The 22643-nt window shown below is 40.6% G+C and overlaps 2 protein-coding genes across 6 annotated transcripts in view; one reads left to right on the top strand and one right to left on the bottom strand.

Annotated features, from left to right (window-relative positions):
• The first annotated feature begins 370 nt into the window (after positions 1-370).
• On the top strand, positions 371-22089 carry MYNN (myoneurin). Of its 4 annotated transcripts, none has more exons than XM_051983142.1 (8): positions 371-478; positions 1470-1764; positions 8442-9238; positions 9448-9607; positions 11064-11242; positions 12048-12131; positions 12785-12871; positions 21679-22089. In XM_051983142.1, the coding sequence occupies exons 2-8, from the start codon at positions 1496-1498 to the stop codon at positions 21942-21944; spliced, it is 1842 nt and encodes a 613-aa protein (XP_051839102.1). In that variant the 5' UTR covers positions 371-478; positions 1470-1495; the 3' UTR covers positions 21945-22089. The 4 variants fall into 4 exon arrangements, with proteins under 4 accessions (XP_051839102.1, XP_051839103.1, XP_051839104.1 ...); XM_051983144.1 differs by lacking the exon at positions 371-478 and adding an exon at positions 537-867; XM_051983143.1 differs by lacking the exon at positions 12048-12131.
• Positions 5261-22643, bottom strand: part of LRRC34 (leucine rich repeat containing 34) — a 58084-nt gene continuing 40701 nt past the window's right edge. For both annotated transcript variants that reach the window (XM_051983148.1, XM_051983147.1), the window contains exon 12: positions 5261-5812. The gene's annotated coding sequence lies outside the window, so the exon portion shown is untranslated. The remainder of the gene's footprint in view (positions 5813-22643) is intronic.

Consider the following 22643-nt stretch of genomic DNA (forward strand, 5'->3'; position numbering starts at 1 on the left):
GGACTACAAATCCCGGCATGCAACGGGCCCCGTCGCCTTCCAGCCTCCGCGCAGCCCCAAGCCTTGTTTCTAAGGGATCAGGCTAGGGTCTGGGACCTTCAGACCCGGAAAGGAGCCGCGTGCCCTGGAGCAAGAGCGGCCGAATTAGGTCCTGGGACTGTCAGGGAACGGTCTACAATTCCCCAAAAGCAGAGAGGCTACGGGAACGAAGGGCCGCTGGACACAAGGCATGCTGGGACCCGTAGTCTCGAGAGCAGGGAGCGGGATCGGCCTCCTCCACGGTCACGCGGCCTGGGTCTGACAGGGACCGGACCGCTGGGTGCCCCAGGCGTTGCTAGGGAACGGTCGCAGACCGGAAGTGAGCGCGAGGAGCGCGGAAGCCGGGGGCCGGGGCGCCAGAGCGCGGCGGGCGCGGTGACGTCCCCCCGACATGGCGTCGAGCGAGTGAAGAAAGTGCCTCCCGGGTGGGTGCCGCCAGGTGAGCGAGAGCCCGCGCGACCCGCACCCGGCTGGCCAGCGGGGAAGAGCAGGGCGGGGCCGGCCTCAGTTTCTCACTCCGCTCGAGCCCCTCCGCGGGCCGACCCTTTAAAGTGGGCCCCAAGGCGGGTATAGACGCGCTCTTCGGCCTGCTGGGGCCCAGAGACTTTCGCCCCGGGGCTCTCCTGCTGTTGGCGGCCGCGGCTGCCCCTCAGTATCCGGAGGGGTGGATCGGCCCCGCCTGCTTCGGCCTGTCCCGGGTCGCGACCCTGGGGTCTGACCAATGTGTTCTGTTCTCCCGCCCCACCCCACCCCCTGGCGGCTCGGCTCGCAGTCCCCTCCCCTTCCCGGGCCGCGTTCCATGGGTCTGACTACCCTCTCTCGAATCTCGTGAGTCTGACCCCTTCTCTCCCAGACTTCGCTGCCTTCTCCCTGTCCGGGCCCCCAAAGTCCGACCCCCTCCCTCCTCCTCCGCTCCTCCAAGTCTGAGCTTTCTCCCTTTTCTCCGCCTTCCCTCCCCTCCCCTTCCCCCAGTCTGACCTTCCTCTCCCCACAGGTCTCCCTCTCTCCCCCAACTCCTGTCTGACACTTGTCCCCTCCTCCAGAACGGATCCCTTCTCTTCCCTTTGCCCTCCACATCTGACCCCCCTTCCCAGGTCTGATTCTCGTCTGACACCCCTTCCCCTCCTCCCCCCCCCGGGCCCCCTAGGTTTTATCCCCCGTCCCATCCCCCAGGTTTGACACCCCTTCCCCCCTCCCTCCGCACTCCTAGGTCCTACTCCCCTGTTTGTCTGGTCTTCTGTCTCCTCCCCAGGTCTGATCCCCGCGTGCTCCCTACGTCCGAGCCCCTGTCCCCTTCCCAAGTCTGATCCCCCTGTGCTCCCTAGGTCTGATTCTCCATCCCCTCCCCTAAGTCTGATCCCCCTGTGCCCTCTAGTCCGACTCTCCGACCTCTCCCCGAGGCCTGACCTCCCCCCTGTGCCTCCCCGCAGGCGGCCCCCTCGCAGCCCCGGCGCCCATGATGCGGCCGTCCCACCACTGCGGGCACCTGCTGGAGCGGCTGAACGCGCAGCGGGAGGCCGGCTTCCTGTGCGACTGCACGGTGGTGATCGGGGAGCAGCAGTTCCGCGCGCACCGCAATGTGCTGGCCTCGTTCAGCGAGTACTTCGGGGCCGTGTACCGGGACTCCCCGAACAGCGACGTCTTCCTGGACCAGACCCAGGTGAAGGCCGATGGCTTCCAAAAGCTGCTCGAGTTTATCTACACGGGCACGCTGCACCTGGACAGGTGAGGGGAGGGGAGGGGGGCTCGGCCCCGGGCGCTGCTTCTCTGTGCCTTCGCGTCCCCCTTTTCCAAATCCTCTTTTGTCCCAGTCCGCACATCCAGCTTCTTGTGGTCCGAGAGTCTGGTGGGCGGGAGGCAGAGCCCGCAGCTTGGGCAGCGGGGTTGCGGGGGTTCGGGACCGGTCCGCACAGCTGCATTAGCGGGGTTGCAAGTTTGTTTCTGATGCTGGGACCTGGGGAGCCGCAGGCCCCTCCGCTCCCTCCCCTGGCACTTCTGTGTGCCCCCGGACTGCCTTTCTGCCATCTATTGGAAACTAGACCGTCTCTGGCCAAAAGAACGACCTCCTGTCGGGACAGAGAAGTCCACACAGAAATTTATGCCCCACCCGGCCCCCTGACTTGGTGGGGTAGAACCCTGGGTCCTCTGAGGCAGCCTCAGGAGGTCCTGCCTTCTGCCAGGAGTGAAATAAGGGGGCATCCTGGGAAGTGGGAAGGGAGGGTGAGGCCGGATCTTGTAGGGCTTGAAGAGCCAAATAGAGAAGTTGGCATTCTGATCTTGGGGTACTGGGGAACCCCTGGAACTGATGTGCAGGATGGACTGGAGAGGAGGCTGCTGCAGGGAGCTGGGCAGGAGTCCCTATGGAAGGCCTGCCCCGGTGAGAAGGGAGAAGGCTGTGGGGGTGGGATTGGCCAGCCCCGGTGAGGGAGGAAGGAGAGAGGGGAGTCGAGGATAAGGGCCCCATTCCAGGGAGGCAACTTTGACAGAAATAGGAAAAAGAAGAGTTCCGATTTAGCAAGGGAAGAAGCATTTTGGGGGCCTCCTGCATCCTGGGCCCCCTGCTGAGCTCCTTGGATGGCGTCTCCGGTGACTGTAGAGAGATTGGGTTTGGGAGCTCTCTGACAAGGCCTGGCATAGAAAGGACCATCTGGCTCATGGATTCCTGAGGTTCAGAAGGGGAGAGAGAGTTGGGGGTGGAAGAGGGCCCAGGACAGCCTAGAGTGCCCCTGCATGGTGGGGGGGATGCTCTGTGGAGGCCAGGTCAGTGAAGGAGAGCTGTCGGGCCCAGGTCTCACTGTTTCAGAAGGCTCCTGCCTGAGGAGTATTCAGAGGTCATGGGTGACCTCCAGCCATGAGGCAGAGAGGAGGGATCTGGTGTGCCTGGTGGCTTCTGGGGTGGGGAGACAGCCATATAGGGGACGGTCTCTGCTGGAAGACAGGAGCTGGGCTGGAGCTGCAGAGAAGGGGGGCTGGCCTAGAGGTCAGAAGAGTGGCCTTTGGGGAGGGGGAGTTCAGCTCTCTCCCAGCGCCTCCCTCCCGAATGGGAGGCCTTCTTGAGCCCTGAGGGAGGGCCTCTGTCTAAGCCTGGGGGGAACCTGGCCCAGAAGGGGAGAAAAGGTGCTCCTGGAGAACAACCAGGTCAGGATGGGAGGTGATAGGAAGGAGAGGTTGGGATAGACTGCAGAGGAACCCCCCAGTTATTCAAGCCCACCTGGGGCTTCCCTGGGTGGGACCTTCGTTGTGTTCTCCCCAGGGTGCTCCCAGTCCCACTCCCTTCAGAAGCCACTCTTTGGGGGGCAGATGGGGACAGGACTGTTGGGCTCAGGGATTGAGGAAGTGGAGAGTTGGGCCATCTGATTGTCTGATGGGAGCAGAACTGAGGGTAGAAGGTGGGAGAAGGGAGAAGCCTGGGGAGAGGAGTTAGGGTCCAAGTTAGCTCAGTGGGGAGGGTAGGACCCAGGAGGGGGATGCTGGCTGGGGAAGGGGAGGGGTGGGGGGAGAGAAGAGGAAAGAGGGAAGGTGCGGGGAATGTCCAGCTGGGCTGGAGCTGCAGAGAAGGGGGGCTGGCCTAGAGGTCAGAAGAGTGGCCTTTGGGGAGGGGGAGTTCAGCTCTCTCCCAGCGCCTCCCTCCCAAATGGGAGGCCTTCTTGAGAGGAAAGGCTTATGAGTAGGGGCAGCCTTGGGCCCAAAGGGATGGAGTGTCCCAAGATCCCTGGGGCAAGCCAGGGTGCGGTAGGGTGGTCTCAGTTTGTCTGTTTGTAAGGCTCTAATGCTCCAGGTGCTCTTTTACAAGCAGGGATAGGGTTAGGTCAGAGAGTCTACATTTCTCAACTCTTGCCACTCTTGATTCCGAAAGGGTTTCTCTCTCTGCAGAATTTATTGAAGGAGAGGATGTAATTTCAGGGTTTTTTCCCCTTCTTTACCTTACCTGAAACAAATTTTTGGAAAATTTCTAAAGTTTTTGTTGTTATTGTTATGTTAAAAAAGTTTCCCTACTAACTCCCTCATTTCTTAAACTTTGTAGGGAAAATTGTACTTGTATGCTCATATATAGTCTTGGCTAGAGAAAGAATCCAATGTATAGCTAAATAGCTTTTAATTTCTTGTGAAAAGCAGGTCTGTGCTGGTGTAGGAATTTCATCCTTAGAGGACTGAGCTGTGTTTAAAGGGAAATTTTTTGTAAAATAAATCTTCATTCTTATAGATACATTTTATGATATTTTTTAAAGTTAAATTTTTATATATCTCAATTCCTTATCATCTTCAGCTTTAGATAGGAGAGATGGCAAGGATAATAACCAGTTGATAGGAAATAAAAAGTAATTTACCCTTGGACTCAGAAAATATATTGAATTTTTCATTTTAAATGTGATATAGAAATTGATAATGCTTCAAAAATACAATTCTTAGCTAACCTTTGTATAAAACTTAGAGGTTTACAACTTTACACTAAATATGATTCCACAACAACACTGTGTGGTATTATAAGTATAATTGAGGAAAGGTCCATCTAATTGGGAAAGACTGTGATCCACTGAAGAGACAGCTAACTTCTGAGTTAGGACAATCTAGGTTCAAATTCTGCCTCAAACACATACTGCCTGTGTGACTTTGGCTGGCTAAGCTCCCTTAGTAGCTTCTTAGTACCCCAAGTCAGCTCTCTAGGATACCAGGTTGCAAAACAGGCACAGATCTGTTTTGGTGTAGGAATTTTTCTCATTTGGAGTCCTTATATGAATGAATCATAATCAGGTATGATCTAAAAAAGCCCAAACTGGCAGTTTTTATCTCTCTCCCCTCCCCTTCCTTTTTTTCCTCTCCCCCTTGCACCATCCATTCACACACACACACACACACACACACACACGTATGGAATCTGAACTCAAAGTTTTTGTGCAATGACTGTCAAGCTTATGCTTTTTCTGCTAAATCATGATGCTCGGTAATAAGGAGCATTGAAGACTTAACTGTTCTTCACCCACCTGCTCCCAGGTTCCCTTTCTAGTCATGTAATAGAATATTAATATTGTAATTTGTTAAAAAACAAAACAAAACCCCAAAATCCAAAAAAAACCCAACACCCAAATAAGCAAACAAACAAAACCAGCCCTCAAAAACTAAAACATGAATGCTAACTTATACTTCTAATTTAGTGTTTTGTGCTTTTCCAGGACCACAGAGTAGTTGTTTATTTTGGTTCAACAAGAGCTGTGAGAAAGATTTTTTTTCCCCAATATTTAATATTTTATTTTCTCCAGTTACATGTAGAACAGTTTTTACATTTTGTTTTTAAAAATCTGAGTTCCAAATTCTTTCCCTTTCTCCTCACCCCTATTCCCGATTAAGAAGGCACATGTGAAGTTTTGCAAAACATTTCTGTATAAGTCATGTTGTAAAAGAAAATACACATACCCAAACCTTCAAGAAAAATAAAATTCTTAAAAAGTATGCTTCAATCTGTATTCAGACACTAACAGTTCATTCTGTGAATATAGATAGCATTTTTCATCATACGTCCTTTAGAATAGTCATGGATCATTGTATTGCTGAGAATAGCAAAGTCATTCCATTGATCATCCCACAACATTGTCGTTTCTTTGTACACAGTACATTTCACTTTGCTTGAATTCATGGAGGACTTTCCACGTTTTTCCGACAGCATCCTGGTTCATCACTTTTCATAGAATAATAATATTCCATCATAATCACATACCACAATTTGTTAAGCCATTCCACAATTGATGGGCATTCCCTCAATTTCCAGTTCTTTGTCCTGAGAAGAGAGCAGGTATAATTTTTTTTTGTACATTCCTTTTTTTTTTTTTTTTTTTAATCTCTTTTGGGATTCATGTTTAATAGTGATATTATTAAATCAGAGCATATGTATGATTTGATTGCCTTTTGGACATAGTTCATAACTTTTGATCATTTATTAATTGGGGAATGGCTTTTTTTTTTTTTTTTAATAAATTTGACTCAGTTTCCTATACATTTGAGAAATGAGGCCTTTATCACAAAACTTGCTTCAAAATTCTTTTCCCAATTAATGTTGCTAACTGTATTTCCTCCGTCTATTCCATTCGCTAAGAAAAAAATTTTTTTTAATCACAACAGTCCTTTCTATATAGTTAGACATTGAGTGACCATTCCAAAATGGAAACGAGATTCTTCAGCAAAGAAATTAATTATATCATCTATCAAAGTAAAGAATACATAATAATAGTATGAATAAATTATGTGAGATTTTATTTTTGACTGTTAAAAAGTTTAGGTGGCAGCCTTTGAAATGGATTTCAGCAGCCGCAATGTGGATTTCTGATTGAATTCTTAACTTGAAAAGGATGATGGCATTTCATATAGATCATCAAGGCTAACTGGATCAAATTAGTCATCCTGTGGTTCATTTTGTAGAACATGAAGAGTTATAATTTGGGGCTTTAAGGCCAGGTTTTATTTAGTCTTACAAGTAAGTCATATTATAGTTCAGCCCTGTCCCTCACTTAATGTGCTGTTGTTATAAGAGGGATCCTTTATTTTCTCATTGGTGAAATGTAATTGAAAATGATGATTCTTTGAATCTAAGTGTTATTTAACAAAGGGCTGCATGAGTTAAGAAATTTTATAAGTGCACAATTTTAAAAATTTCACTGGTATTGTTTTAAAGTTTAGAATTAAACTTTACATACAATGATTATTCCTTTTTAAGTTCCAGAGACCTTACCATAGTCCAGAAGGGAAAATGAGTTTTTATATCTTTCTACTTATACAGAACATTTCCAACTTACCAAAAATATATCTGAAAGTGATAGCAACCTCACCTTAGAGCTAGAGGGATTTTTTAGGCCATTGAACTCAACCCCTTCATTTTACAGATGGAGAAAATGAGGCAGAGAGTCCTATCGAAACTTGCCCAGTATTCACAGCTACTAAGTGCCTGAGGCATACAGTAGCCCTATGTTTGATTCCAGAGGAAATGCTCTCTTGACCTTAATTTGGAAGTTAGCTTACATTCAGGTTTTCAGTCTAGTTTACAAAAAGTTAAATCTGTGTTGGGGTGGAAATGTAATACATTTATAATGAAAAATCTTAGAAAGCAGTAATTAAACAAAGGAGAACACATTTAATGAATTTAATTACTGATACTTAAAGTCAGCTCACTTAGAGGAAGGCAGTAATTTCAAGTACTTTAGTATTTGGCACTATATAAGAACTTAAGAATTTATTTTTCTTGAATGCAGTTATATCACTGGTATAGTTTTAACTTAGCCAGAATTAAGATTTTTTTTTCCTGCTTAGAAATAAACAAAGAGGAAGAGATTTTTCTGTGAGTGAGGAAAAAGAGATTAGAAAATGTTTGTGTGGAAATGATTGTTTAATATGTTGGAGTCTTGGAGCTTACTTAGTTCACCCCATTTATTTTACACTTAAGGAAATCAAGACTCTGGAAAGTTAAATGATTGACCCAACCAAGGTCACAGAACTAGTGAATTAAAAACAGGGTCTACAAGGTTCTCAGCTTATGGTGAACTTGTCTAGGACCTCCTGGAAATGCTTTATATACAGTGCCATTCAGTAAATTGGTGACCCCAGTTACCAGACCTCTAGTATATTGTTCATTCACCTATATTGTTTCTGACCACCTTGCAAGCAGAGGAAAAAAGGGAGGTTTGTTTTCTACCCTGTTCCCCTCCCCTTCTTGTAAATGTTGGGAAGACTCATAAGACCAGATCCTTTTTGGCGCTGGCAGCCAGTAACTGACTCCAGTGAGTGGGCCATGGTGTAAGCTTTGGTAGGAGGTGTGGATGGGGGAGGGGTTCCCTCTGCTTGGCTCCAGAGAGTAGAATCCTACGCTATGAATGGAGTTTGCAAAAATAGCAGATTTAGATTCATAGAGCTGGCCTCTCACAGCATCAGCATGGGATAGGAAATGGTGTGTTTCCTCTTAGCAGAGGTCTTCAAGCAAAAAAAGCTGGCTGATCACCTGTCAGGTATGTTATACCAGGTTTTTTTGTCAGTTTTGGGATTTGCTCTAACTTTTGTTCCCCCCCCCCCCCCCAAAAAAAAAAATGGGGCAGTACTCTTTTCTGTATGAATAGGATACTGGGAGGTCAAGTGTTTATAACCTTAGTTATGTCCCTTACCTGTTTTATGAAAGGGTATATTTATTGTATTGTGTTGTGGATAGTACCTAACTTTGGCTATTTTTAGGTTTATGTTTTCAATCCCTATAAGATAGAGGTTATAATTTTGTATTTGTGCTTTGCTGTAAATTAATTCACTGATTTATTTATTGATCTATTTGTTCTTCTGTGTCACTATAAATTACCTGGCCTGATATCAGAAATAAAAGGGTTTTTTCTTTTTTGACCAGAATATTGTCATTTAACTTTGTTTCCTTGCAGTTGGAATGTTAAAGAAATTCACCAGGCTGCAGACTTTCTCAAAGTGGAAGAGGTGGTCACTAAATGTAAAATAAAGATGGAAGATTTTGCTTTTATTGCTAATCCCTCTTCTTCAGAAATATCTAGTATTACGGGCAATATTGAGTTGAACCAACAGACTTGCCTCCTTACTCTTCGAGATTTTAACCGGGAGAAATCAGAAACTTCTATTGATTTGATTCAGGCACATACAAAGAAAGTGACTTTAGAAAAGAAGTCTCCTCCAACCAAAAAGAAGAAGAAGACTTTCAGTTCTCAGAAAACTGTGCAGAATAAACCAGTGCAATATTCCAGTGACATTTTAGAGAATTCATCTGTTGACATGTTCCTAGATATAAATAAATTGCCTTCACCAGTAACAGAACAAGTTGCACAAGGAAATGAGATCCCAGAACTCCAGCTGACTTCAGTTGTGGGCAACGATAATTTTACAACACAAGATATCATTTTACAAACAGTAGCAGTGAAACAGAAACGGGGAAAATCACAGCCAAACTGTGCTTTGAAAGAGCACTGTATATCTAATTTAGCCAGCATCCCAAACTCTTATCCGCTGGAACCTTCTGGAGAAGACCTAGATCAGAGGTACTCGAAGGCCAAGCCAATGTGTAACACTTGTGGGAAAGTGTTTTCAGAAGCCAGCAGCCTAAGACGACATATGAGAATACACAAGGGAGTAAAACCCTACGTCTGCCAGTTGTGTGGAAAAGCATTCACCCAGTGTAACCAGCTGAAAACACATGTCAGGACTCACACAGGTGAGTGGTTTTTAAGTTAACATTTTCTTGGGTGATTGTCTGCTGCTTGAAATCTGTGTATGAGATATACAGGAAAGAATTGAAAGGATAAATTTGTTGAAATATTATGTCTCATGACATTCATGGCTTATTACTGATGGCCAGAATATACACATAATTTCCTTTTTAAATCTGAATGCTTTCCTTTGGGATTTTTTTTTTTTTTTTAGGGGAGAAGCCATATAGATGTGAGCTCTGTGACAAAGGTTTTGCTCAGAAGTGCCAGCTAGTTTTTCATAGTCGAATGCATCATGGTGAAGAGAAGCCCTATAAGTGTGATGTATGCAATTTACAATTTGCAACTTCTAGCAATCTCAAGATTCATGCTAGGTAAGAAAAATTGATATGGGTTGTTTATCCATCCGTGGATTTTAGTCTGTTATTGGACATAGTATCGTATGGGGGCATATTAGGGAGTTCTGGATTCAGGTCTGGATTTCATTGTACACTTTGACTTCATAATGATTTCTCCGGTGTCTCCATCAACAAAAATGAGCAAATGTCTGATTGCTCTCCAATGAGGCATTGTGAAGACACATGAGAATATTTTAAGAACAGGTAAATTCAGGGTGTTCTTGTCATTACAGGGATTTGGGGTAGCGCTTTCAGACAAATCATTACATTTCTTATGGACCATTCAAACTGAATCTTTTATTCAATCTGTTTTTCCTTCCTTCCTCCACTCTAGTACATAGCACAATGCCTGGAACACAGGAGTTGCTTAATAAATGCCTGTTGACTGATAGTGAGAGAGGAAGATTTCTGAGTAAGAGGACGTAGTATGAAAATTTCCTAGCCATTGTTATAGAGGAACTTCCACAAAAGTAGATATTTTTGGAAAGGGGAATGATGGTCACCATTTTCTGTTGCTATTAGTTATTAAGCTAATCAGCTCAGAGGCCATGAAGAGTAAAGTGGTACATGAGCTGAATTGTCCTCAGGCCTGAGTTGGTCACTAGGCAGCACTCCAGGGCTTATTAGGTGAGATAATCAGACATAATTGATCAGAAGATTAAATTAAAATATTGAGGATTGCCAGTTTGGGATGGGGGGGAAGGGAGCATAAATTGTATATATTTTAAATTTACACACATACACAGACACACACACACACACACACACACACACTCCATCACATGATTGTTTAGAGCCAGTTTTGGAGCCTGGAAGCCCCAAACTCAAATCCTGTCTTTTACTCCTTCATGGATGATAAGAGACCCTGGGAAATCTCTTCATGACCCAGTGTTCTAGACTGCTCTGGGAATCTGCAAGTAGGGAAGGTGCTGAGCTTCACTGATAAAGTTATTTTCTTTACCTGGGAGTTCTGTACTATAATGGAACTTCTGGTCCAGACCTTCTCCCTGTATATCCACATATATATAGGGATGTCATACATATATACATAAAGATAGAAAGCAATGAAAAATTTTGGTTTCTTTATCAAGTATATAACAAAATCTTTGAGCGGAGCTCTGCTAGCCAACCCTCATGTGTGGACTTTTGGACTTTTTTTTTACATTAGGGAGCTACTTGAGGAGTGTGATTTTAATTTCATCTGTCTTGAAAATGGACAGAATTTTTATCTCTTCTCCCAACCATTACCGAAACAACTGAAACACTGATATCTATTTAGAAATGTTCATCAGTCAAATGAAGGCCAGTTTTGGAAAACTACCTTTGACCTTTGAAGCTGCTCAGAAAGCTTTACCAGGCTGTATGGCACACTGTCTACAGGGTGGGCCCAGACCCTGTACTGGTGTCTAATTGTACACTTCTCTGTTACCAGGAAGCATAGTGGAGAAAAGCCATATGTGTGTGACAGGTGTGGACAGAGATTTGCTCAGGCCAGCACGCTGACTTACCACGTTCGCCGGCACACCGGAGAAAAGCCTTATGTGTGTGATACATGTGGGAAAGCGTTTGCAGTATCTAGTTCCCTCATAACTCACTCTCGAAAACATACTGGTAAGAATTAGACGAGAAAAGGTGATGCTTGAAGGAGAGGGAGCCATGAGTCAGAGGAGGGGGGCAGGGAGATGGCAGAAGAGAGATCCAAGGAGTGGCTCTGGACAGTGGCAGAGGCCAATTCTGTACAAAGGGTGGAGCATAGAGTTCCGGAAGAGTATTCATTCAGGTGTAGTTACATACAAAAGCTAAAGTCTTCTTTAGGTCCATTATTTCAATAATAGGTACATGGCATTAGCTTGCCATACAGCTTATAAATTTAAAAAATATATATTACTTGATTTTTTTTTTAAACTCAGTTTAGATTTTCAATTCTTATTTTGAATCTTGCAAAGAATGTATTTCATTTTCATAGTATTGGCTTTGAAACATGTTTTTTAGGTTTGCTTTCTGAAGGATTGCTGGTAATAGAGTCTTAATTATTCTCTTCTATTGATATACTAGTTACCTTATTTCCAGGGCTGCTGCTTTTAATGGTTGATAAATGTAAATGAACTTTGAAAATTACATATGTCAAATATAGAGCAAACTTAGGAAAAACTTGTTTCTACCCAAGAGATATTTATAGAAATGAGACCTTATATGAAAATAATCAGTTTACGTGGACAGTACAAAATACTAGTTACTAACATTCATGAAGTTGGATCACTAAAAATAAATACTAGCATACCTCTGAAATCTTTTATGAGATTAGAGGTATTCATTGAAATGTTATTTTAGAATAGTTTATTTGAGGTAATCTGTAATTGATAAAATATTTTACTGGTATAGTACACCACCTCGCTATCTTTTATTTTTCATCTAGGTGAAAAACCATACATATGTGGTATTTGTGGGAAAAGTTTTATTTCCTCAGGAGAGCTCAACAAACACTTTCGATCCCATACAGGTCTGTGTTTAGGGAGAATATATTATTCTTTGTTCTCTCTTTCTATAATTTCTTTTGATATAAACCTTAGCCCAACTTTTGATACAAAAGGTTGTAAAAATAAGATTCTTAAACAGACATATTCTTTTCATAAACAGTTAAAATTAAGATATTTACTCTGTATAGAATAAAATTGTAAATCAAAGAAAACATGGCTCCTTCCTTAGGACTAAGTCTAGGAAGTGTCTAATAACATTCTCTATTTGCTCATTTGTTTGATTTTTAACATTGTCTACCCCCAATGCCCTTCCTTAATTTAAATAGCAATGGCAAATAAAGAACATTTCTAACTTGTAAAAAAAATGATCACTTTTTGTAGTACCATTACTTTGCTGAATCAAAATTTGTGGAAGGAAAACAAGGAGAAGTTTTATGGTTTCTTTTAAAGATGAATTAAGTCATCTTCCTGTTAGATGAAGTTCCTATATGCTTTAAAATCAGACTTTGTGGAACTTTTTTGTTTTAGATTTGAACATGATTTATAATTATATTTAAGAACAACATAATATTTAATTATATTAGGTTCAAATACATGTTGAGATATATATTTATTTGCTTCAGCTACCAAGCTAAAGAAAAATTGAGATTTTTAAACTAAATTTTTTTTTCTCCAGGGGAAAGACCATTTATCTGTGAATTATGTGGAAATTCCTATACGGATATAAAAAACTTAAAGAAGCACAAAACAAAAGTCCATTCAGGTAAGTGTTGAATGCCATATTGACAGGTTTGTGTCTAAAGGAAACAGATTGTATTATTCTATAGGTTTGCTCCTCCCTTGAAGACTTGAAATTTGTGAAATGAATAAGTAAAGGAGTTGGAATTTAATGTAAAGTCATTTCACCTTACCGGGGAATTGAGTTGGCACATATCTTCGAGGAGTGAGACTGATCTAGGGCACATTAGGCTGTAGATCCCATCCCAGCCTCAGGCTCCTTACCCCACTACTAAGGCTTATTCAACTTTTTCTCTGACTATGTGCCTCAATGGTAGAGAGTGGATCCAGATATAGATTTCAGAATTAAAACTAAAGAGGCCAGCTAGTACCTCTCTCAGAATTCCTGAAACTACCCAGCACTAGATTAGAGACATCTAATAAACACTTGTATCTCCCGAAAACTTGTTCCACTATTTGCCTCTTATTGTTTAAAATGTTCTGTATTTTCGTTTAACAAGAATCTTTTCTCTCCTTTATCATGTCCTTGTAACAAGTATGCATAATAAAATTCCCGTATTGGCCATGTCCAAATATGTATGTCTCATTCTTGAATGCCTTTAGCTTTTAAGTCAAGCCTAAATTAGAATAAAGAATAAACATGAGAGGATATGGGACCCAAGTGAGACAACACTTAACATTACCTAATTTTTAAAAAAATTTTGATCTGTTTGTATATCTCTTAGTTTCCACTGTATCTCTTTTTAATTCCTCTAAAAGAGCCAGAGAAAGAAAAAAATTCTATAAAACTAAGCTTTTTTCTTCATCTGAGATTATATGTAGCAATCTGTGCCTATCTCTCTTCAAACTCTGCAAAGAAAGTAGGGAAGAGTTGTCTTTTCATATACATTCTTTGGGGCCAAGCTTCATGTACCACACTTTGTTTAGCTCTCCCTCATTTAATACACAACTACTGTTTGTTTGTTTTTTCTCTTTCTTTGCTACATGAAAATATTGCCACAGAAATATTTTGGTGTATTTGGGACTGATCTCCATGAAGTTATATGCTTAGCAGTGCAGTCTCTCGTTCAAAAAGTATGGACATTTTAGTTAAAATATGTTTATGTATGTGTGTGTGGAATGACAGAGAAAGGAAGAAAGGAGAGATGCTTCCCCTATGGAATGTTTTTTTGTATCTGGAGGGCTTATCGTGGTGTATGGTGTACACTACTTCATAAATGTTTACTGACTCACCATTTTCCATTTTTCAGAATTCAAGTTTAGTTTGTTTAAATAGGTCGGTTTAATTTGGAAATTGAAATCTGAAATTATGCAAATAAACCTAAGTCCTGATTAGTGTGCAAACAGTGAATCCCCATGTATGATTCAGATAATTAATCTTTACCTATCTGTAATCAAATGCCCTTATCTTTTGAATAAGGGATTCTATTGCTAGATCTATAATCTCAAGGACGTAAAAAGGTCCTTAATACACCAAAATATTTATGGCTATACTTTTGGGTACAAAGAACAGAGTAGTTGCTCAGTAGTTAAGAAACAGACTGGGGTAGGGAGGGGAAGAGAAAGAGTTAAAGTTTGTTAAAAAGGCCGGAGGGGAACAGGGACAGGTCTCTTTTGGAAGATGGGGTTTAAGCTAAATCTTGATGGTATTAAAAAGGACTGTAGGAGATGGAGATAAGGAGCATGGGGTTGCGGAACAAATTGACAGAGAGATAGGCGACGAGTTTGCATTTCCCAGGAAACAAACCAGCCTTCTAAGGGAGCCGTGACACAGCCTTAGACAATACTCAGTGTCCTGACCCAACAGAGAAATCAATTACTGCTGTTGTGGGAAACAGTGACCAGTAGGACTACTGGTGAGGTAGCTTGGAGAAGGAAATGGGAAGATTTCCCTCAGCCAGGAAGCAGAGACTGCAGGAGCAGCTGCATTAAACCCAAGAGGGACATAATAGAGGGGAGACAGTTTGGGGGATCTATTCTGGGGCAGCTAAAAGAGGGCAAGATATCAAAGTCTTGGAAAGGGAGCATTTATCAAGTAACTACTCCATGTTCACCTCTGAGCTGCCTGCCTCCTTGACTCTCCCAACCACCCTGGGAAGCTGGTGCTATTATGACTTCCATTTTACTGACATTATGACCTCCATTTACTGAGGAAGCTCAACTAAAAGCAAGTAAAATGACTTGCCCAGAGTCACATGGCTAGGAAGGATCTGCAGCTGAATTAGACTTTTCTGATTCCCAAGTCCAGCTTACTCTTTCCACCTTGTATTTCTAGAACACGAGTTGGAAGGCTGGCTGTGCCAATTGTGGGTCTTCCGCATAGGGGATAATTGAGTCCTCTGGAGTTGATGAGATTTATAAAGAGAATGAAGAGAGGGCTTAGCATTGAACCCTGGGGATACACATGGTAAAACATGGGGGACAATCCAGGAAAAGCTTGTGTAGGAAATGGAAGTGAGGGAAGGTAATAGGATGAATATGAGAGTCTGACATGGTCCTCTAATAATATCTGAAATCCTAAAGCTCAGAATAGCCACACACACAAAAAAGAAAAATGGGTACAAGAGGTAAGAGAAGCAGCAAAGTTGTTTTTTTTTTTTTAATAGCCATAATTTTGTTTTTGTTTTTTTTAATAGCCATAATTGGGTAGAGGAATATCAAATAAAACCTAGGGCTGGCTCTGGGGCAAATATGACATTTACTGACTAGAGACACAAAGCAAAGCTCTCCAGTTTTAGATTGGGTTCTGTTCTACCAAGGAGAATGATTTTTGAAATGGAAAGGACAACAAAATTAGCTAATAAGAATGATTTTTTGTTTGTTTTTTGAGGCAGAGGAGAGGTTTAGATTTCCAGTGTCATGGGTATAGGAAAATTTTTTTCTGGCCCACTTAATATTTTTTTTTTCCTGAATTACACCTGAAGATAGTTATCAGCATTTACATTTATAAGATTTTGAGTTACAGATTTTTTTTCCTCCCCCTTCTTATCCCCCTTCCCCAAGATGGCAAGCATTCTGATATAGTTATTCACATGCAATCATGTAAACATATTTCCACATTAGTCCTGTTATAAAAGAAATAGAACCCTTCCCCTTCCCTCCACAAAAAAAGTAAAGATAGTTTGCTTTCAGCCTCAATAGGATGGAATTTTCCATCGTGAATCTTTTAGAATCGTCTCAGATAATTGTTTTGCTGAGAAGTCAAGTCCATTGCAGTTGATCATCATATTATAATCTTGTTACTGTGCACAATGTTCTCTTGGTTCTGTTCACCATATTCTGCGTCATTTCATGGAAGTCTTTTTAGGTTTTTCTGAAATCTGCCAAGTTATTTCTTTTAATACAAGAGTATTGATGTAGGAAATTAAGAAATTCCCTCCATCAATGAGTAGCAATAACTACCCTGCAACTTGGCGTATTAAAGAGTTAGGAGCACTGATTTGCCTAGGGTTACACAGCTGGTGTGTAGTAATAGCAGGACTTAAACTCAGGTTCTCCTTATTTTAAATCTGTTCTGTATTCATTATTGTACCAACATTGTTTCCCAGAGGGAATTGATACCTAAAGTAGAGGGAAGCTGAGAGCTTTGTTTTTAACATCACTTCCATTTAAATATTACATTTCACATTTTGTCATCATACCCATCTTTTTTCTCCACTCCTTAAAACATTATTTGATAGAATTTTATTTTTTAAGAAGAGAGGGAAAAAAGTTCAAAATCAAAGAACATATCAACCAAGTCTTTTAAATATATGCAGTTTTCCATACCCATAGTCTCCTATTTCTGTAACAACAAAAAACCAAGAAGCTGATTTTTCTCTACTCTTCTCCAAGGCCAAGTATGATCATTATTATCATATTATATTTAATAATTAAAGAAGTTGAACTTTCCAAATTTTTTTGAAATCTGCTTGCTTAACATTTTTATAGCACAAACAGTATTCCGTTACATTCGTATATGACCACTTGTTCAGTCGTTCCCCCAGTTGATGGGCTTCCCCTCGTTTTCCAATTCTTTGCCATCACAAAAAGAGCCACTTTAAGTATTTCTGTACATGGGGAGTCTTTTCCCTTTTTTATATTCTCTTTGGCATATGGACCCAACAGTGGTATTGCTGGATCAAAGAGTACACAGTTTTATTGCCCTTTGGGCATACTTTGAAATTGCTCTCTAGAATGGTTGGATCCATTTATAATTCTACCAGTAGTGCATTAATGTCCCTTTTGTATCACATTCCCTCCAACATTGATCATTTTTCCTAATCACCAAATAATATCACAAATTATGAAATTGATTCTATTTTAACTGACAGGAAATATCATGATACTGAATGAGTCATTACTCATTTATCTTTTTGTTTAGTCATATAACTGACAGCAAAGATAAAAATATAAAGCTAGAAGAAATAAGTAGAAATGAGAAAATGATACGGCACGTAATTAAAATGAGTTGTTGGTGCCAAGATGAGGAAAATTTAAAGAATGTCTATGCCAGTTATGATTTTTTTTTTATTATTTTATACACACACACACACACACACACACACACACACATATATATATGTATGTATTTTGGGGGGGGGGAGCAAGGCAATTGGCGTTAAATGACTTGTCTAGGGTCACACAGCTAGGAAGTGTTAAATGTCTGAGCCAGATTTGAATTCAAATCCTTCTGACATTAAGGCTGGTGTTCTATTCATTGAGTCATCTAGCTGTCCCTATAATTTCTTATAGAAAGCTAAGTGATATGAAACAGTTATCATAAAAAGATACCAAAAGAACCTAAAAACACCGTAGCAAAAACTTGATTTGCCAAATAGAAATGGAGATGATGGCCAAGGACACCACGAATTTAGCAGGTAAACTTGTTTGTAATTCTTACAAATAAGTGGTGGATTATGATCATCAATTTTTCATAAAACATTGAGAAGCAGATGAAGGAAAAACCAATTTAAAACTAGATGAGAACCCCACATTAATAAAAGCCATCAGGGGCAGCTAGTTGGTGCATTGGATAGAGCACCATCAGAGCACCATCCTTGAAGTCAAGAGGACCTGAGTTCAAATCTAGCCTCAGACAATTAACATGTCCTAGCTGTGTGATCCTGGGGAAATCACTTAACCCTGATTGCCTCAGCAAAAAAAAAAAAAAAAAAACACCCTAAGGACATTTGAGGATGCAATAAAACAACAAAGATAAAAGATGGAAAAAATCTGCAGTGATTTATATATTTTAATCAAGGAATAATGTTAGAAGCTGGATGAAGGATGCCATCTAAGTAATATGTGATCATCTGGCAAAAACTAGAACTAATTTTGCCTTCTCTTTCTCCAGTGGTACCCTCAAGACACCAGGGTCAAGACTTTTCCTGTTGTGTCCTTGGAATTATGCAACTAATAAAGGTTGCATAAATTGTTAGGAATAGATGTGCTGTGATCTGAGTGCCGGCTTATCAGGTTAATACAGGTAGTGAAAAATGCGAGCGGGTTATGGAAGGGCATGGAGCTTACGCCGCTTGAGAATAAGATGAAGCAGAGGGGCGTTTAGCCCAAAGACCTGGTGATGCTCTTAAGGCACTTGAAGGAATTGCACAGCAAAGAGGCGTCCTCATAGCCACCAAGGAGTAGAAGTTTCAGTGAGGCAGCATGGGCTGGACATACTGACAGCTACAGGGAATTAGTCTTCATGTGTTGTTCCGAAAACCTTTATCACCTGTTGCCAAGTTTGGTCCATGAGTATAATTTTTTTCTTTTCAAATACATTTGCATTTGCATGATCTCATGAATGAATGCTCTCTTTGATACAAATAACCCAACATCCATCTTCCGCCTTTCCAAGTTCTCCAGAGAAGGGTACAAGGTACTTTGTCATCTCTATTCTTGGGGACCAAAAGTGCTCATTAGGATTTAACAGCATTAAATTTGAATTACTTAAGTTGTTCTTTCCATTTTATACTCTTGTCATTTTGAAGAGTTTTCCTGGTTTGGCCTCACTTTTTCTTTTCGTGTTTCTCATCATATTCATAATTTATAGAATTATAATATTCCATGCCATTGATATTACCATTACTTGTTTAGCTGTACCCTAGTGATTTGTTTCCAGATCCTTTCTACTACAAAGAGTGCTATTACAAATATTTTGGAGTACAAGAAGTCTTTTTGTCACTTTTTTGGGACCACGTGCTTCAGAGTGGAATCTCTGGGTCAGACGATATGGATAGTTGAATCACTTTTGCATACTTTTTAAATGTTAGAGCAACTCTAGGGAACACCAACGATATGCCAATGGATCTGTCCTTCATAACACCCCCAGTATTGGGGTGTTTTTCATAATTTATTCTCTTTGCCAGTCAGCTTCATGTGGTAATTAAATCCCAGAGTTGTTCTAATTTTCCTATTTTTTATTATTAATGACTTCTGGGATTCTTTCACAGAGTTGCTAATAGTGTGCACTTTTCCCAAGTGTTTATACGTATCTTTTGACCATTTATGTATTGACATGGCTTTTGGTCCTATACATGTCTGTACGAATAACTATCAGAGAAACTTGAAAACAAAGATTTTTCTCTCCAGGGATCTGTATCTGCTTCCTCTGCTATCCTACATGCATTTGGCTCAAGCAGAAGCTTTTTTGGTTTCCTTTACTTGAAATTCCATAATTGCCATCTGATTCTTTTCTCATTTTTTTATGGTATGACATTTAATATGCGGTATTATGTCTGAGCTTAAAGAGGAAATAGACTTATATAACAATTTGCAAGCATCTGGGAACATGTTATTATTCACATGCATATAAGTTTGTAAGATACTTTCCTAACAATAATATGGAGAAATGGGTTTAGGTAAGAAAACCGAGACTCAAAGAAATTACTCTTCTGTGACCACATGTCAGTAAATGGTCAGAGCAGTAGGAATGCCAGTTGAGGGAACTTAGTTGGGAAGAGAGAGAGAGATTCTTTGCTTGGTTTTAGACCGATTGCATATATCCTCCTGTAATGTCTGGGCTAGCTTTTTGGAGGTCCTCTGGACGGGCCTTGGTTAAGCAGGATAGTCACCACGAGGATAGTCAGGAGTAGTCTAGAGTCTTTATTGTTTCCTTCACATTCTGTTCACTCTGACCGCTTCACAGTCTGTCCCAGTCTGCCAAAATGTAATGTTTGGGCTAGCTTTCTGGAGGACCTCCTCAGGATCAGCCCGACTAAGTCCTTGGTCTTAGTCGAGCAGTGATGAAGGCAGGACAGCTACCATGAGGCTGGTCAAAGATGGAATGAATCATTTACAGTCCTTCTCAGCCCTTATATACCTTAGTACAATTACATCATCACAGTCTACTGAATATGTGTGAACTAAAGAACCATTATATCACCATACTAAGAACTAAGTATATATGTGAACTAGAGAACCATCTCATCAATTCCACTGAGTCAACACCTTGTTTCAAGTACACTTCTTCAGAGTTCTGGCCCTCTGTACCCTCCTGTTAGAGTATCTGACTGGAAGTAAATGTCAGGTATTAAAATTACACAGGCAAAGTTTGATTGAGAACTTAGCCCTTGAGTCATTGGCACAGAGTTTGATGGCTAGGAGAGGAACCCCAGACTGTTAATGATTAGGATTTAAAGAAAAAGTAATAGGATTTCATGTGTCTATTCACTCGTTCAGAGCATTGTATTATAAGATACTTTCTATCCACCAGCCTAGGACTCTTGTACATAAAAATCACTTTGTAGTCAAGTAAGAGCCTCATAAAGAAACTAATAGAAATAACAAAAACGAGTACTTTACATTTATTATTTCATTTGAGTCTGACAACCACCTGTGAGGTTCAAGGCTATTATTGTCCCCCTTTTATAAGATTAGGAGAGATTGTGATTGTTCACCATAGTCACACAATACGAGTATTAAACAGAATTTTAACTCTTCCCAAGATCAGTACTCTTTTTGTTGTCCCATACTGCCTGGGGAAATAAAAATAAATTCTCTCAGCAAGCTTACAATGAGTTTAGTTAGTTACGAAGTACCATGAAATTAAATTGCTACCACTGAAAATTGCCAAGAAGAGGGTACCTTGGAAAATACTTTGTTTTGTTGTTTTTGGTTATGTCCAACTCTTTGTAATCTCATTTGGGGTTTGCTTAGCAGAAATATTGGGAGTGGTTTGCCGTTTCCTTTTCCAGCTCATTTTGTAGATGAGGAAACGAGGCAAACAAACTTAGGTGACTTGCCCAGATTATGCAGCTAATAAGTATCTGAAGTGAGGTTTGAACTCAGCAGTATGAGACTTTTTGGTTCCAGGCCAGGCTTAATGTGAGGAGTTTACCTCCATAGGCTCTGAACTTACAGGCTGTTGTAGAAGCTGTGCCAAGAAAGAAAGAACACAGTCCCTGCCCTTAATATTTTTACAGTTTAGTAAAACACATAGGTAAGTGCTAAATAAATATTGATACACCTGCTAGATATTACAGAAAGAGATACCACAATGTTATGGTATAAGAACAACACTAATAACAAGATAACATTTACATTGCTTTAAGTTTGCTAAGAGCTTTACACATGTTACCTTATTTGATTCTTAAAACAGCTTTGGGAAATAGGTACTATGATTATTATTTTATGGATAAGGAAACTGATGATATTAAGTATCTTGGGTTAGAGTTAGCTCTTCCTGACTCCAAGAATGGGGAGTCCTCAAATGAAAAGACCACTTGGGAAGAAAGAAAGAACAGAAGCAGAAACATAGTAGAAAAGAGATATTTTAGCTTCTGGAAGCAGTGAGTATAATAGTTTGTTCTCTTTGAGAAATTGAGATTTATTTTGTATTTTTCCTTTCAGGATCTGAAAAAACTCTAGATTCTACCTTGGGGGATAATAACACTTTCAATGAACAAGATCCCATGCAGAAAAGTCCTTTGTCAGAACCTTTAGATGTGAAACCTTCTGATATGACTTTACCATTAACTCTTCCCCTTGGAACGGAGGACCACCAGATGCTGTTGCCTGTAACAGATAATCAGTCTCCATCCTCGGACACATTGTTGAGATCGACTGTAAATGGGTATTCAGAACCACAGTTTATTTTTCTGCAGCAATTGTATTGACTTTATGAGCAATATGGAATTTACTAAATAAATAGCTCTGGTAGTGAACATAAACCTCTCTGGCAAGGTGAACATCCTCATTCACTATCATCTGGCTTGTGATCATTATTTTTCATTCAGCTAAGTAAAGGCAACTGATCCTGCATCTTCACTGTGCAATGCTTGTTTTTTTGTTTTGTTTTGTTTATTTTTGTTTTTATTTTGCTTCAAAAATCAGGAGTATATGCACACCATTTTTGGAGAATGAGTTACATAGCAAAATGGTATTTAAAAGAAGGGGGAAAACATTTTCATCGGTAGTCTTGAAGACTACACTATTGTTTTTTAGAACTACCCTTTATAATTATTCTGATAGCACATATCACTTCACTAAATAAAATGTCTTCCAGATTTTTTCCTTTTTTTCTATTATTTAAAAGAAAATGATCAGCTCTGGATTTCATTTGGAATTAAGAATTCATAATTTCTGGCCAGAAAAAATCTAGGGACCAAATTATAATTTATTTTTCTTCTCTACTGTTATTCATGCCAGCAATCTTTTAATAAACAGAAGACAACATCTGTCATTAAGTACTGTAAAATTCTTATTTTTTTCCCTCTATCAGAACATGGTTTTTTTTCAATATTCCATTTAAAAGTAACCTATCAATAGGTGTTTAATATTGTTATTGTTTTATCAAAAAGCAGTTTTGCAATTTG

This window comes from Antechinus flavipes, chromosome 3 (assembly GCF_016432865.1).
Source record: "Antechinus flavipes isolate AdamAnt ecotype Samford, QLD, Australia chromosome 3, AdamAnt_v2, whole genome shotgun sequence".
Taxonomy (NCBI): Eukaryota; Metazoa; Chordata; class Mammalia; order Dasyuromorphia; family Dasyuridae; genus Antechinus; species Antechinus flavipes.

What these genes read in the sequence shown, in the direction of transcription:
- MYNN (XM_051983142.1), top strand. Translation starts at nt 1,496, where the DNA reads ATGATGCGGCCGTCCCACCACTGCGGGCACCTGCTGGAGCGGCTGAAC. An exon ending in TCACTCTCGAAAACATACTG is followed by an intron (nt 11,243 to 12,047) that starts GTAAGAATTAGA and finishes TTTTTCATCTAG; the next exon opens with GTGAAAAACCATACATATGT. An exon ending in ACACTTTCGATCCCATACAG is followed by an intron (nt 12,132 to 12,784) that starts GTCTGTGTTTAG and finishes TTTTTTCTCCAG; the next exon opens with GGGAAAGACCATTTATCTGT.